The sequence below is a fragment of the Ranitomeya variabilis genome, chromosome 3, assembly GCF_051348905.1.
Source record: "Ranitomeya variabilis isolate aRanVar5 chromosome 3, aRanVar5.hap1, whole genome shotgun sequence".
In the NCBI taxonomy this organism is placed as follows: Eukaryota; Metazoa; Chordata; class Amphibia; order Anura; family Dendrobatidae; genus Ranitomeya; species Ranitomeya variabilis.
In genome coordinates, this window is record NC_135234.1 from 23,630,924 (window position 1) to 23,647,770 (window position 16,847).

General features: G+C 42.8%; 1 protein-coding gene across 4 annotated transcripts in view; it reads left to right on the forward strand.

Annotated features, from left to right (window-relative positions):
• LOC143815003 (nectin 1a-like) overlaps positions 1-16,847 on the forward strand; it is a 93,259-nt gene that overhangs the window by 38,408 nt on the left and 38,004 nt on the right. For 2 of the 4 annotated variants that reach the window (XM_077293774.1, XM_077293775.1), the window contains exons 5-6: positions 5,142-5,290; positions 8,778-8,871. In XM_077293774.1, the coding sequence (XP_077149889.1) occupies positions 5,142-5,290; positions 8,778-8,871 (243 nt within the window). Of the gene's footprint in view, positions 1-1,633; positions 1,882-5,141; positions 5,291-8,777; positions 8,882-16,847 lie in introns of all 4 variants that reach the window. The other 2 variants (XR_013223663.1, XR_013223664.1) reach the window with 2 other exon arrangements.

The following is a 16,847-nucleotide window of genomic DNA, read 5'->3' on the forward strand; positions in this document are numbered from 1 at the left end:
TGTCTATTACGAACCCTCTTGTTACTGACCCCCGATCTCTTTAATATCCTGCCTCATGATAAATCCGTGAAGAGTGACTAGATCACATTGAGTAGTGACTAGCGTCCCATGTGCCATTGGGTTTCAAACATAATGGACAGTAGGTGTTAGATGGGGTTAAATTCTGCATGCTGTAATTTAGTTTGCGCCATCACCTTTTACCCCATTGCTGTAAGATTGCTACTTACAAAGAAGGAAATTTTGCTGTGTGTAAAGAGGCTACTGAGAATTGTTTGCGTTCTTGGCCAAGCAGGTGTAGAATAAAGTCTCTGTGAAAAAGTAAGAGTACTATTTTTCTTAAATGACTATTGTCTCAACCTCTCCTATGAGTGGTTAGAACAATATAAAGGTGAATGTAAAGGCATTGTTAACTCGATACTGGTAGAACGAGGGGTGTATGTTTACTAATAGGGTGCTTGGGGGCTCAGACGCTTAATCATCAGGATAGGGCAAAAATGTAAACCTCACACAGTAGATGTATTACTGATCATTCTTTGGCAGTAAAGTGAATGTATTGTCAAAAAATTACCTACATTGTTTTTTTTTAGGCATTTGCTGGAAATATTTTTTTATGTCACAATTTGTAATAATAAAGAGATCTAGAGTCTCTGGCCTTTAAGACACCACTACTGAGGAAGGTCAAAAAGATGACTACCTCAAGCAGATGTCTTAAATAGTGATGATATTAGTACCCCTTATCATCGTTCATGGACATTGAGTTGCTAGCAGAGGTATTCAAAGTCGTTACCTGTAAGGAAGCTTTGAGGTACAATGGATCTTGTCGGCCATAGGGAGTTCAAAATGACACTTTTTCTTAATCTAGGTACTTAGATGCATGGTGGAGGCAACAACTTGATCCTTTGCCCTTGGTAAAAGTCTTAATCCTTGACGATCAAAACAACTTCATGACAAAGAACTAAGGGAACCTTGGGCTCTACATGCGAGACAAGCATGTGTTTCATGGCACTAGGTTATCATGGAAAAGTTGGGTCTCAGTCTCAGATTATATCTTGGGTATGACTTTATATGCTCTGTTGAAAGGCACGATTCAGTTGCATTTACATTCAAAAATGGCCTAAGCATAGCTAGGACTAGGTTCTGAGACAGAAGCAATGTCAGTGACAACATTTTTGTCCATAAACAATTGGCACACATTTAAAGGGTTGTTCTAAAAAAAAGAAAGTTATCCACCATCCATGGGAAAATGAAAAGCTTGTTGATCACTGGGGTCCAACCATTGGGACCCTCTGCCATGCCGAAATTGGGGCTTTACAACCCAAAGAACTAAGCTTTACAGCCGTTTCTTGAATGGATTCCAAGGTTCACATTCTTGATTTATTCCTCATTCATTGTCTATAGGACTGCTACATGTACCAGCCAGACTGGGAAAAGATGAGATTAGGAATTATATCAATATATCACAATGTACAATAGCAGACAGACAGGAGCCAGGAAAGGTTTTGATCCTTAAACACTAAACGGTGAATAAAAGAGACCTAGTGAGGTTGTCCTTACTTTCTTGATCAACCACTGCTGTATACACCCATAGAGTGCAATATATGCCATACTGATTGTATTATCCTGTGCTTTGCAGGCCACATGGATCACAATTTCCACTACTTCTCTACTGTGACACATACCCACTGGCTATTGGAATCTATGGCACGTGGCACAATAAAGTTGGTAATGGGAGTCACATGGCATTGATGGGCTTTAGTCCTCAGCAAGAGACTTGGCAAAAGTTACATTGGTCTTCAAATTCACCACATATTCCTCTGTTGCTTCGGCAGTTCTCGGGACACCCCACAAAACGTTATGGGTATCAAGATGCTCGACTCTTCCGTGAGTAAATAGGACTTTTAATGACTCGACAAAATATTGTCACCAAGCATTTATCAAGATTCTTGATATTTTTTTAATCACTTGTTTGCAAATCCAATTTTTTTTTTAAATTTTTTTTATTTTATCTAAATCATTATATTAGAAATGGCTCCTATAAATGTGGTGCTTTGTGGTGGCCATTGTTCCTGTGGTTCTGTGCCGCGGAGGCTTTGTCTTGTAGCTGGGTGCTGTGGGGCTCCTGTATCGCTCTCTGAGCTGGTGGGGAAGCGATGTGGCGCTGGTTGCTTCACAGCTCTACGTCTGACAAGTTAGAGGTTGTAATTTTACATGACTCTTCATATTTTGTTAATTGACCTGTTTCTATAAAGAAGTGCCTGCATAAAAGAACCAGTCTTCTTAAAATTCAGCCTTGTATGATCATATAAACAGTGCCAGACATGGTGTTCTCCCATAAACAGTGCTAGACAGTGTACCAGTGTACCCCATGAACAGTGTTAGACGGTGTACCCCATGAACAGTGTTAGACGGTGTACCCCATGAACAGTGTTAGACAGTGTACCCCATAAACAGTGTTAGACAGTGTACCCCATGAACAGTGTTACAGTGTACCCCATGAACAGTGTTACAGTGTACCCCATGAACAGTGTTACAGTGTACCCCATGAACAGTGTTACAGTGTACCCCATGAACAGTGTTACAGTGTACCCCATGAACAGTGTTAGACAGTGTACCCCATAAACAGTGTTAGACAGTGTACCCCATGAACAGTGTTACAGTGTACCCCATGAACAGTGTTAGACAGTGTACCCCATAAACAGTGTTAGACAGTGTACCCCATGAACAGTGTTAGACAGTGTACCCCATGAACAGTGTTACAGTGTACCCCATGAACAGTGTTAGACGGTGTACCCCCATGAACAGTGTTATGAACAGTGTTAGACAGTGAACCCCCATGAACAGTGTCAGATACAATGTGTACTCAAAAAAAGCCAGAGTTCTGCCATGAACTGTAGCAACGACAGTGTGTCCCCATAATGTAAGCCACAATGTGTCCCATAAACTGTCAGTCATGGTGTGTCCTGTACTCAGTGTCAGTCCTAGCGTGCCTCTTAAACAGTGCTAGCTGAAGTGTGCCTTTATAAGCAGTGTTTGACATGGTGTGCCCCCATAAACAGTGCCAGGCATAGCGTACCCCATAAGCAGTGCCAGTCACAGTGTGCACAATGAACAGTGTAAACCATCGTGTGCCATGTAGAGACATGGGGGGTCAGCAGGTGCTCTAGTCTGCTAGCCGAAACCGCATGGACCAGGGCTCATCCCACTGAAAGCCCACTCTCCTTTTACCATGGGCATAATACTACTCAGACAACACAGGGTGAGGGTGGAACAGTGCGGTAAGCACAAAAAAACAGCCAATTAACACATAGAACATTCCCAGCAAAATACCCAAGATGGTGCACATTACAGTTTCACCCTTCCGCTGACTCACTTTGATAGGAGCAGTTGAGACTTCAGAGCTTCCAGGGCCAACTGCCCCCACTTGAGGCACACACAGAGAGGAGGTAACGACAAGATTAGGAAGCTGGCAGTCCATTGATGTACAATGCCAGGTGACTGGTGCCTCCTGGCTTCTCCGAACACCTCAATGGAGTCAGGTAACCGATGGGTCCCAATCCTGGCTTTCCCAAACGTATCCATGGGGCTCAGGTGACCGGTGGGTTAAGATCCTGACTACCCCAAACATATCCATGGGTTCAGAGATGGTCAATGGAGCAGATCTGTATTCTTTCAGCCGGGGCCGTGGTCCCCTATGCTGGCATCCTGTAGAATGTCAACTCTGTGTCCGTCGTTTTGGAGCCATTATCCCGTAGAGTATTCCTGCCTGTGGTTTTGTAAAGAGTCTCTGGTTCTTTGAATCTCTATTTCTCCTGGAAAGTCTGGTTGTATCTTGTTACAGATGCATATACCTTTTTTTAGCTCACAACTGTTCTTCAAGCTATTATTCACAGGTCAAGGAGAAAAGGTGTTGAGATTTACTCATATTGTTTGATTATTTAGTTTATCCTTCAAGGTTTGCAAGTCAACAAACTGCATGGCCTGGTATAATGTGTAATCAACATGTCAGCAAACATCATTGTTCAGTGACCCTGCATCCCAGTTTTGCAAAGATAACAGTACAATAAACCATAGGAGCTCACATAAGAGGTAAATAACAACCATTTACAAATCTCAATTCAACCTACAAGAAGAGCCAACATAAAGATAACAGTCTATGCGTCCTGGCTTACTGCAAATAGACGTCTGGATAATTGAGATTAAATACTGTGTTGTTACACACCCCAATAACATTTCCAGCCATAGTGTGCCCAATAAACAGTGCCAGAGCAGTGTTACCGCATAAACAGTACAAAAAGTGTGCCCCCATAAACAGTGCAAGAACATTGTCCCTCCATAAACGGTGCGAGAACATTGTGCCCCATAGACAGTTTAAGAACAGTGTGTCCCCATTAACTGCAAGCACAGTATTCCCCCTAAACAGTATTAGACTCTATAGTCCTCTCCTCCTTTACCTATTTAGAATGGACACACTTGGGTCTACTTCTTAAGAAGTCAATTACTCTGTTAATACATTTTTGTAGTTTTTGGCCAAACTGGAGTACCTGCAAAACTCATTGACCCGTGTCCGATGACACAGCGACCATGTCATCATCTGATGATGGTAGATCCGATATTTACAGTATTATAGACTAATTTGACCACTTCCTCTTAATATTTTGGTTATTACGTTGGTAGCTAGACTATTCTAAAGGCTGACAACTCCTGCTTTCTGCTGCTCGCATTTCAGCTTTGCTGTATAGATTGAGTCAAGATGAGCGGAGTCTTCTCAGTATTATTATGGACAGCAGCTTTTATCGTAGATTGCTGCTCCCTCGCTCTGCTGGAGGACACGATGAGGCCGCTTAGTAACACTGTACCATACTTGTCCACTATTGTCCAATCAAGAGAAAAACTTCCAAACTCCTGAAATATTTGAGAACCCCGACGATCACGACTCACAGAAGACATCACTTCTGGAAGGTTTCATGTACGTGATGGTGGGATGCGTAATGACACTCGAAAGGAGCAGAAATCAGGTTCAAGAAAGGCTCATGGATTCTTACACTATTTGTGCTGTATGATTTAAAGCCTAATGAATTTCACTCACATTATATACGGCAGACATTCCCTATAATTAACTCTTTGCTGTATTTTTATTACAGAAGTGACAACCAGAAAAGTGAAGCTTTTCTCCCAGTGTCATCAGCGGTTCTCCGCTTCAATGACACGACTAATGATGGATTGTACATTTGTGAAGCATCAAACGCACTTGGCATTAACCAAGGATATTTTTACAAGTACACATCAAAAGGTAAAAACTGAGCGTCGTTAAAAGGGGTTGTCCACTACTTGAATTGCTCCTTCTTAAATATTGTTCCCCTGAGTAAAATTTAAAAATCTTAGACTCCTCTCCCACAACAAACCATTCCAGCCATTTTGGTGCTGGGTCTACCAACACAAATGTGACATATTGTCATGTGAGCGCTGCAGGCAATCAGTGACCGCCAAAAGGCTACTTCACTTACATTTCCCTGTGACAAAATCAAGATCTCTGGGATTGAGGTTTGAGCACTGCACCCATTAGTGTCTGCAGATTGGCTGCAGCTCTCATGTGACATAATATCACCCAACCAGTGGGAGATGCGGTGCTGACAGCACTAGAACAAAGTCAATCTAGAAGATGACTATACTCAGGATAAAACGGCATTTTATAGGATTTCCAAGTAGCGGACAATCCGCTACATGTGATCATGCATTACATATACAAACTGATCCTGTACTGACCCTGAGTTACCTCCTGTACTATACTTCAGAGCTGCACTCACTATTCTGCTGGTGCAGTCACTGTGTACATACATTACATTACTGATCCTGAGTTACATCCTGTATTATACTCCAGAGCCGCACTCACTATTCTGCTGGTGCAGTCACTGTGTACATACATTACATTACTGATCCTGAGTTATATCCTGTATTATACCCCAGAGCTGCGCTCACTATTCTGCTGGTGCAGTCACTGTGTACATACATTACATTACTGATCCTGAGTTACATCCTGTATTATACCCCAGAGCTGCACTCACTATTCTGCTGGTGCAGTCACTGTGTACATACATTACATTACTGATCCTGAGTTACATCCTGTCTTATACCCCAGAGCTGCACTCACTATTCTGCTGGTGCAGTCACTGTGTACATACATTACATTACTGATCCTGAGTTATATCCTGTATTATACCCCAGAGCTGCACTTACTATTCTGCTGGTGCAGTCACTGTGTACATACATTACATTACTGATCCTGAGTTACATCCTGTATTATACTCCAGAGCCGCACTCACTGTTCTGCTGGTGCAGTCACTGTGTACATACATTACCTTACTGATCCTGAGTTACATCCTGTATTATACTCCAGAGCTGCACTCACTATTCTACTGGTGCAGTCACTGTGTACATACATTACATTACTGACCCTGAGTTACATCCTGTATTATACTCCAGAGCTGCACTCACTATTCTGCTGGTGCAGTCACTGTGTACATACATTACTGATCCTGAGTTACATCCTGCATTATACTTCAGAGCCGCACTCACTATTCTGCTGGTGCAGTCACTGTGTACATACATTACATTACTGATCCTGAGTTATATCCTGTATTATACCCCAGAGCTGCACTTACTATTCTGCTGGTGCAGTCACTGTGTACATACATTACATTACTGATCCTGAGTTACATCCTGTATTATACTCCAGAGCTGCACTCACTGTTCTGCTGGTGCAGTCACTGTGTACATACATTACCTTACTGATCCTGAGTTACATCCTGTATTATACTCCAGAGCTGCACTCACTATTCTACTGGTGCAGTCACTGTGTACATACATTACATTACTGACCCTGAGTTACATCCTGTATTATACTCCAGAGCTGCACTCACTATTCTGCTGGTGCAGTCACTGTGTACATACATTACTGATCCTGAGTTACATCCTGCATTATACTTCAGAGCCGCACTCACTATTCTGCTGGTGCAGTCACTGTGTACATACATTACATTACTGATCCTGAGTTACATCCTGTATTATACTCCAGAGCTGCACTCACTATTCTGCTGGTGCAGTCACTGTGTACATACATTACTGATCCTGAGTTATATCCTGTATTATACCCCAGAGCTGCACTTACTATTCTGCTGGTGCAGTCACTGTGTACATACATTACATTACTGATCCTGAGTTACATCCTGTATTATACTCCAGAGCTGCACTCACTATTCTGCTGGTGCAGTCACTGTGTACATGCATTACATTACTGATCCTGAGTTACATCCTGTATTATACCCCAGAGCTGCACTCACTATTCTGCTGGTGCAGTCACTGTACATACATTACATTACTGATCCTGAGTTACATCCTGTATTATACCCCAGAGCTGCACTCACTATTCTGCTGGTGCAGTCACTGTGTACTGACATTACATTACTGATCCTGAGTTACATCCTGTATTATACTCCAGAGCTGCACTCACTATTCTGCTGGTGCAGTCACTGTGTACATACATTACATTACTGATCCTGAGTTACATCCTGTATTATACCCCAGAGCTGCACTCACTATTCTGCTGGTGCAGTCACTGTACATACATTACATTACTGATCCTGAGTTACATCCTGTATTATACCCCAGAGCTGCACTCACTATTCTGCTGGTGCAGTCACTGTGTACATACATTACTGATCCTGAGTTACATCCTGCATTATACTTCAGAGCTGCACTCACTATTCTGCTGGTGCAGTCACTGTGTACATACATTACATTACTGATCCTGAGTTACATCCTGTATTATACCCCAGAGTTGCACTCACTATTCTGCTGGTGCAGTCACTGTGTACATACATTACATTACTGATCCTGAGTTACATCCTATATTATACCCCAGAGCTGCACTCACTATTCTGCTGGTGCAGTCACTGTGTACTGACATTACATTACTGATCCTGAGTTACATCCTGTATTATACTCCAGAGCTACACTCACTATTCTGCTGGTGCAGTCACTGTGTACATACATTACTGATCCTGAGTTACATCCTGCATTATACTTCAGAGCTGCACTCACTATTCTGCTGGTGCAGTCACTGTGTACATACATTACATTACTGATCCTGAGTTACATCCTGTATTATACCCCAGAGCTGCACTCACTATTCTGCTGGTGCAGTCACTGTGTACTGTCATTACATTACTGATCCTGAGTTACATCCTGTATTGGTGCAGTCACTGTGTACATACATTACATTACTGATCCTGAGTTACACCCTGTGTTATACTCCAGAGCTGCACTCACTATTCTGCTGGTGCAGTCACTGTGTACATACATTACATTACTGATCCTGTACTCCGGAGCTGTATTTTCAATTCTGAAGATTTTATAGTTCACTGGTTATTCAGTGCCCGTACAGAGCTTTCTTCAGTCATCTTGGTATCAAGCAATAATGTAGAAAAACTAAGTGCCCCACTGCATTATGGGAGCTGTCCGGGACATATGTGATGATTAGTAATGAACTGTCGTTAAGGCCATGGGAATATAATTCACAGTGCACACAACAGGCCGGGTCATGTGCAGCTACATCCGAGGTCACGAATTTTGCTGTAGCATACAGTTCTCTTGTGATTGCTGCAGAGGATCAGCGCCTTCGCTCATTTCGCCTTGTGATACTTTACCATAAGTTGAATAAATAGATAAACATTTACTCTTCGCTTCTTACCACTGCTTTTTGTTTTTTTCTTACCTTTTAGGATCTGACCGTTGTCGTTATGTGCCCTTATGTAGCATCACCGTTATTCTTTGTTTGCTGTTTTTGCTGTGTGCTTATTTCATGATCCGAAACAAGTATGTATTAGTGGATAGTACTATGCATTGTTCATTATTCCCATCATTGCTGTCTCACTGACTGTTTGTTGTATTCCAATTGTTCAAACATTATAACAATCACTTAAAAAAATACCTGCTTAAAATACAAAAAATCCCAAATAACAGTGAATTGAATTCTATGACAATCTCATTATGAAATATGGGCTTCATTCACAAGGAATGAAAGTAACTACATTTTTTATACAGTTTTTATTCTTTCACTATAATTGCCTTTTGTTCCCCGGCGGGGGGTTCCGGAGACCCTCAAAGATCACTTGAAAGACCCCTATAAAATCACAGTGGAGTACAGACTCAGTTGAAAGCATAGACCTCTGACATCCTCAGTCCTGAGCTGCCCACTTCTCAGGAGTCTTTTGATAGGTCAGCATTCTGCAGGCAATTAAAGAGACAAAAGAAAAAAATCTAAAGTTTGTTTACTTTTTAGTCTATGTGCACGCATTGCAAATTTCCTGCGGATCCACAGCGTTTTTTTTCGGCGCAGAAACGCTGCAGATCCGCAAGTGATTTACAGTACAATGTAAATCAATGGAGAAAAAAAAAGCTGTGCTAATGGTGCGGAAAAATCCGCACGGAAAACGCAGCAGATTCAAAAAAGGACCATGTCACTTCTTTTTGCGGATCTGCAGCGTTTCTGCACCCATTGACTTCCAATGTGTCAGGCCAATCTGCAGCAAAACCACAGATGTAAAAAAAGATCTACAGATTTGCTGCGGATGTGCCTGCGAGAAACGCTGTAGATCGGGAGGGGGAAGAGTGTGGGCGGAGACTGTGTGTGCTTAGATGTGCGTGTCTGTGTGCGGGTGTTTGTGTGTGTCTGCGGGGCTGTGCGGGGGTCTGCGGTGCTGTCAGGGTCTGCGGGGGTCTGCGGGGCTGTGCCAGGCTGTGTGGGAGTCTGCAGTGCTGTGCCTGGGTGTGCGGGGGTCTGCGGGTCTGTGCCGGGCTGTGCTGGGGTCTGTGCCGGGCTGTGCGGGTCTGTGCCAGGCTGTGCGGGGGTCTGCAGGTATCTTCTGATGGGATTACGAGTCCCATCCGGCTATGCCTGCTACAGTGACAGCTGTCCTGGATGATGGGACAGTATAGTGCCATCATCCGGCTACTGTGTTCAAGTGTAAAATAAAAAACAAACACATATACACATATAGACATACAGTACATACTCACCACACAGCTATTCCCCGAAGCCATCGATCATCTGTAAGAAAGATAAAAATAATAAACCAACAATATACTCCCTGATCTGCAGTAATCCATGTAATAACGAGTGTCCCATGACTATCTCCAGGGGCTCCGGGATACAATGACGGCAGGTATCCTTCTGCACTGTATCCCTCCGCCGCTGTGAGTACAGTATAGTTCATACTGTCTCTTGCGGCACAGCTGCGTCGGAAATTTCTCACGCAGGAGTGCCGTAATGTTAGAGCAATGAACTCATTGAACCCTCAGTGATAACACTGCAGGAGCCATTGTCTCTTGTCAGTGTATCACTGGAGGCCCTGTAGAGCAGTGACATCTCCTGATGTCACTGTTCTATAGGGGAGATTGTCGTGGGACATTCATTATTAATTGGGCTGCGTCAGACAGTGAGTATACTGTTGGTTTATTATTTTTTCTTTTTTGCAGGTGATCGATGGCTTCGGGTAATTAGGCGTGGTTGTAAGTATGGTAAAATTAGAAAAAAGCAACAAAGATCAGCTCACCTCCTCTCAGTCCCACCGCACGGATCATGCAGTGCTGTTAGTAGTATTAAGGTGATGCAGAAGTCCAGCATGGGTGATATCCTTAAAAAATAACTTTTATTCCATTTTCATTAAAAGCACATAAGTACAAAATCAATCTTTATATCTAGAGACACAAAAACGGGTGATTCCTACCAGTGACCGTCACAGGCTTACAGTGGATTTAAAATCATAAGCGTTTCAGTTTTAGTTATTGTGAATTATTATGGTGAAATTAAGAATATTTCAATACTTTTTTCTGGCTCTTTTTTTTAACTCTTTCGCTACTATGGGATTAGTAATGGATAGGATTCTTATTGACATCTCTCCATTGCTAACCGGGCTTAATATCACCTTACAATCAAAGGTGACATTAACCCCTTATTACCCCATATGCCACCGCTACAGGGCAGTGGGAAGAGAGGGGCTAAGTGTCGGAATTGGCGCATCTTACTGATGCCCCATTTTTGGGGCTGCTGGGAACTGGTGTTTGTAGCCGGGGGGGGATATCCATGGCCCCTCTCTAGGCTATGAATATCAGCCTGCAGCTGTCTGCATAGCCTTTATTGCTACAAATTATAGAGGGACCCCACGTCCCACGTTTTTAATAGCAAGTAAAGGCTAAATATACAGCTGCGGGCTGATATTCATATCCTGGGAAACCCTTCCCAGGCTATAAACATCGGCCCCCGGTCGCCGGCTTTCCCACTCAGGACTTGAAAATTGCGCGGGAGCCCATGTCATTTTTTTCTATTTTTTTAAATGAAACAGATACTGTGTTTAAGGCCGGGGTCACACTTGTGAGAAAATCGCACGAGTCTCGCGCCTCAATACGCCTCAATAAGTGCGCGGCTGCATGTATTTGTATGTAGCTGAATGCTCCGGTCCCAGTGCTGCCGGCGCGAGGCTCGTGCGAGTTTCTCACAAGTGTGACCCCTGCCAACACAGATTTTGTGTGTGTGTGTGTCTTTATTTAACTCTTTATGTACCATTTTATCATGTTTATTACTAAACATCGGGCTTGGTATTATCTATAGATATATCTATCTATTATCTATTTATGTATAGATCTATCTACCTGTCTATGTATCTATCTATCTGTCTATGTATAGATCTATCTATCTATCTATCTATCTATCTATGTATCTGTCTGTCTGTCTGTCTGTCTGTCTATCTATCTATGTATCTGTCTGTCTGTCTATGTATAGATCTATCTGTCTATCTATCTATCTAGCTGTGTGTGTAAACATTATTCTTCAATGGATTATGTAAATGAAGATGTTGGACAAGAAATGACATCACAATTTTTTTTTGTTAAATAATAGATCTTTATTTAGCTTTCAAAAAAGCATACAAATCCACATGAAAAAACGCATAAAAAATGCATAAAAACGCATCAAAAACGCATCAAATCCGCACCTGCGTTTTCTGGCAAGAGAGGGAAGAATCTGCACAGAAAATTTCACAGGCAAATCTGCAACCTGTGCACATACTCTTACAGGTAGTTTCAAAGCTAAAGTTCCAAGCCTCAATTGTCTGCCTATGACATAGCACAGAAATCCCGAAAAAAATCAGTAAAACTAAAAAAAAATTTGAAGGGTACTTACATTAATACATCTCCAGAGTCAGGTTTTAAGTATTTGGGAAGGATTTTGAGAGTTTATACTCCACCAAAATCAGTGTAAACACACACTAACTTAAACTGAGTTTTTGGAGCAGAAACTCGCCAAATCCTACTCATAAAAATAGTCAAAATCTAAAGATTTGAGATTAAGTTGTAACATAAGCCCGTAGCAATTGCTACTTGTTGAGGATCAGAACCAGCATCAGTACAGGAATGCAGCACCATAACTATCATCAGTACACGAGTGCAGCACCAGAACCGTTGTCAGTACATGATTGCGATGCTAGAACCACCATGAGCAGATGAACGCAGGGGCCAGTACCACAGTCAGTACATGAATACTTTGCCAGAACTACCATCAGTACATGAAAACAGCGCCAGAACCAACGTCAGTACATGAATGCAGCGCTAGAACCACCATTAGTACATGAGTGCAGCGCTAGAACAAATGTGATGTCATTTCACCCCCAAATATAATTGTATTGCTCAAACCTATAAATCCCACTTTGCCTTTAACAATGGTAAGGAGATACTGGGAGTTGTTGTTACCAGCCATCAGACTGCAGACCTTACGGGCACCACAGTACTGATGAGACGTAGTCAGTATCTATATATATATATATATATATATATATATATATATATATATATATATATATATATATATATATATATAAAATCGTCTAAGGGGTACTTCCGTCTGTTTTTCTGTCTGTCTATCTTTCTGTCTGTCTATCTTTCTGTCTGTCTGTTTGTCTGTCACGGAAATCCCGCGTCGCTGATTGCTATTAACCCTGTGTGACCAACTTTTTACTATTGATGCTGCCTATGCAGTATCAATAGTAAAAAGATCTAATGTTAAAAATAATAAAAAAAAATAAAAAATCATTATATACTCACCTTCCAGCGCCTTTCCCGCTCCTCGCGACGCTCCGGGCCATTCATTGCAGTCTCGCGAGATGATGACGTAGTGGTCTCGCGAGACCGCTACATCATCATCTTGCGAGACCGCAATGCATTCTTGGGACCGGAGCGTCGCGAAGAGCGTCGCTAAATGCCTCACTTGGATCCGGGGGCCGACGGAAGGTGAGTATATATCTATTTTTTATTTTAATTATTTTTTTAACAGGGATATGGTGCCCACATTGCTATATACTATGTGGGCTGTGTTATATACTACGTGGGCTGTGTTATATACTGCGTGGGCTGTGTTATATACTACGTCTTTGTGCTATATACTACGTGGGCTGTGTTATATACTGCGTGGGCTGTGTTATATACTACGTCTTTGTGCTATATACTACATGGGCTGTGTTATATATTGCGTCTCTGTGCTCTATACTACGTGGGCTGTGCAATATATTACATGGCTGGGCAATATACTACGTGGCTGTGTTATACTGCGTGAGCTGTGCTATATACTACATGAGCTGTGCTACATACTACATGAGCTGTGCTATATACTATGTAGCTGTGCAATATACATGGCTGGGCAATATACTACATGGCTGTGCTATATACTATGTGGGCTGTGTTATATACTACGTGGCCTGTGTTATATACTACGTGGCCTGTGTTATATACTACGTGGTCTGTGTTATATACTACGTGGGCTGTGCTATATACTGCGTGGGCTATGCTATATACTGCATGGGCTGTGTTATACACTGCGTGGGCTGTGCTATATACTGCGTGGGCTATGCTATATACTGCGTGGGCTGTTATACACTGCGTGGGCTGTTATACACTGCGTGGGCTGTGCTATACACTGCGTGGGCTGTGCTAAATACTCTGTGGGCTGTGTTATACACTGCGTGGGCTGTGCTTTATACTGCATGGGCTGTGCTATATACTGCGTGGGCTGTGCTATATACTACGTGGGCTGTGCTATATACTACGTGGGCTGTGCTGTATACTACGTGGGCTGTGCTATATACCACGTGGCTGTGCTATATGCTACGTGGATGTTTTATATGCTATGTGGGCTGTGCTGTTGTGAATTTTCCTTTTGGCTCCCTCTAGTGGCTACTAGTGATTTGACTCTGGGTATGTCATTCATCCCTTGTATGCTCACCTGGGTCGTTAGGTCAGGGTGTTGCTATATAAGCTCCCTGGACCTTCAGTTCAATGCCTGGCAACGTTGATATCAGAGCTAATCTGTAGTGCTCTTGTCTACTGATCCTGGCTCCTGCTTGATTAAGCTAAGTCTGCTTTCTTGCTTTTTGCTATTTGTTTTTGTTTGCATTTTTGTCCAGCTTGTACATAATCTGTATCCTATCCTTGCTGGAAGCTCTAGGGAGGCTGGAGTTCTCCCCCCGGGCCGTTAGACGGTTTGGGGGTTCTTGAATCCCCAGTGTGGATTTTTGATAGGGTTTTTGTTGACCATATAAGTTATCTTACTACATTCTGCTATTAGTAAGTGGGCCTCTCTTTGCTAAACCTAGTTCATCTCTGTGTTTGTCATTTCCTCTTACCTCACCGTTATTATTTGTGGGGGGCTTGTATCCAACTTTTGGGGTCCTTTCTCTGGAGGCAAGAGAGGTCTTTGTTTTCTTCTTCTAGGGGTAGTTAGCTCTCCGGCTGGCGCGAGACATCTAGCGACCAACGTAGGCATGTTCCCCGGCTACTTCTAGTGTTGGCGTTAGGAGTAGATATATGGTCAACCCAGTTACCACTGCCCTATGAGCTGGATTTTTGTACTTCGCAGACTTGCTGATATCTCTGAGACCCTCGCTATTGGGGTCATAACAGTTTGCCAGGCCAGTATTAAATGTTAAATGCATTGCAGAAGCGGGATTATAAGAAAGAAAATTCTGAGTTTTTTTTTTCTCTCTCTCATTTTTTTTTTTTTTTTTTCTTTTCCCCTTTACCTCTGAGTGGCTTGTGTTTGCTGCAGACATGAATGTTCAGACCTTGATTACAAGTGTGGACCAGCTTGCTGCTCGTGTGCAGGGCATACAAGATTATGTTACCAGAAATCCTATGTCAGAACCTAAGATACCGAGTCCTGAACTGTTTTCCGGAGACCGATTTAAATTTAGAAATTTCAGGAATAATTGTAAATTGTTTTTGTCTCTGAGACCCTGTTCATCTGGAGACTCCGCTCAGCAAGTAAAAATTGTTATTTCTTTTTTACGGGGCGACCCTCAGGATTGGGCCTTCTCGCTGGCGCCAGGAGATCCGGCATTGGCTGACATTGATGCGTTTTTTCTGGCGCTCGGTTTGCTTTATGAGGAACCTAATCTTGAGATTCAGGCAGAAAGAGCCTTGCTGGCTATGTCTCAGGGCCAGGACGAGGCTGAACTGTATTGCCAAAAATTTCGGAAATGGTCCGTGCTGACCCAGTGTAACGAGTGTGCATTGGCTGCAAATTTTAGAAATGGCCTTTCTGATGCCATTAAGAATGTGATGGTGGGTTTTCCCATTCCCACAAGTCTGAATGATTCTATGGCCCTGGCTATTCAAATCGACCGGCGGTTGCGAGAGCGCAAAACCGCAAATTCCCTCATGGTGTTGTCTGAACAGGCACCTGATTTAATGCAATGTGATAGAATCCTGACTAGAAATGAGCGGAAAATTCATAGACGCCAGAATGGCTTGTGTTACTACTGTGGTGATTCTACACATGTTATCTCAGCATGCTCTAAACGTCTTACTAAGGTTGTTAGTCCGGTCACCATTGGTAATTTGCAACCTAAATTTATTCTATCTGTAACTTTGATTTGCTCACTGTCATCGTATCCTGTCATGGCGTTTGTGGACTCAGGTGCTGCCCTGAGCCTTATGGATCTGTCATTTGCCAAGCGCTGCGGATTTGTTCTTGAGCCATTGGAAAATCCTATCCCTCTTAGGGGTATTGATTCTACGCCATTGGCAAAAAATAAACCGCAGTTTTGGACACAGGTTACCATGTGCATGACTCCCGAACATCGGGAGGTAATACGTTTTCTTGTTCTGCATAAAATGCATGATTTGGTTGTTTTGGGTTTGCCATGGTTACAGACCCATAATCCAGTCTTGGACTGGAAGGCTATGTCAGTGTCAAGTTGGGGCTGCCATGGAATTCATGGAGATTCCCTGCCCTTGTCTATTGCTTCTTCTACGCCTTCGGAAGTTCCGGCGTATTTGTCTGATTATCAGGATGTCTTCAGCGAGTCTAAGTCCAGTGCACTGCCTCCTCATAGGGAATGTGACTGTGCAATAGATTTGATTCCTGGCAGTAAGTTTCCTAAGGGGAGACTGTTTAATCTGTCGGTACCTGAACATACCGCGATGCGTTCATATATCAAGGAGTCTCTTGAGAAGGGGCATATCCGTCCTTCTTCTTCCCCTCTTGGTGCGGGATTTTTTTTTGTGGCCAAAAAGGACGGATCTTTGAGGCCTTGTATTGACTATCGGCTTTTAAATAAGATCACTGTCAAATTTCAGTATCCTTTGCCGCTGTTGTCAGATTTGTTTGCCCGGATTAAAGGTGCCAAGTGGTTCACCAAGATAGACCTTCGTGGTGCGTACAACCTTGTGCGCATTAGGCAGGGCGATGAATGGAAAACCGCATTCAATACGCCCGAAGGTCATTTTGAGTACTTGGTGATGCC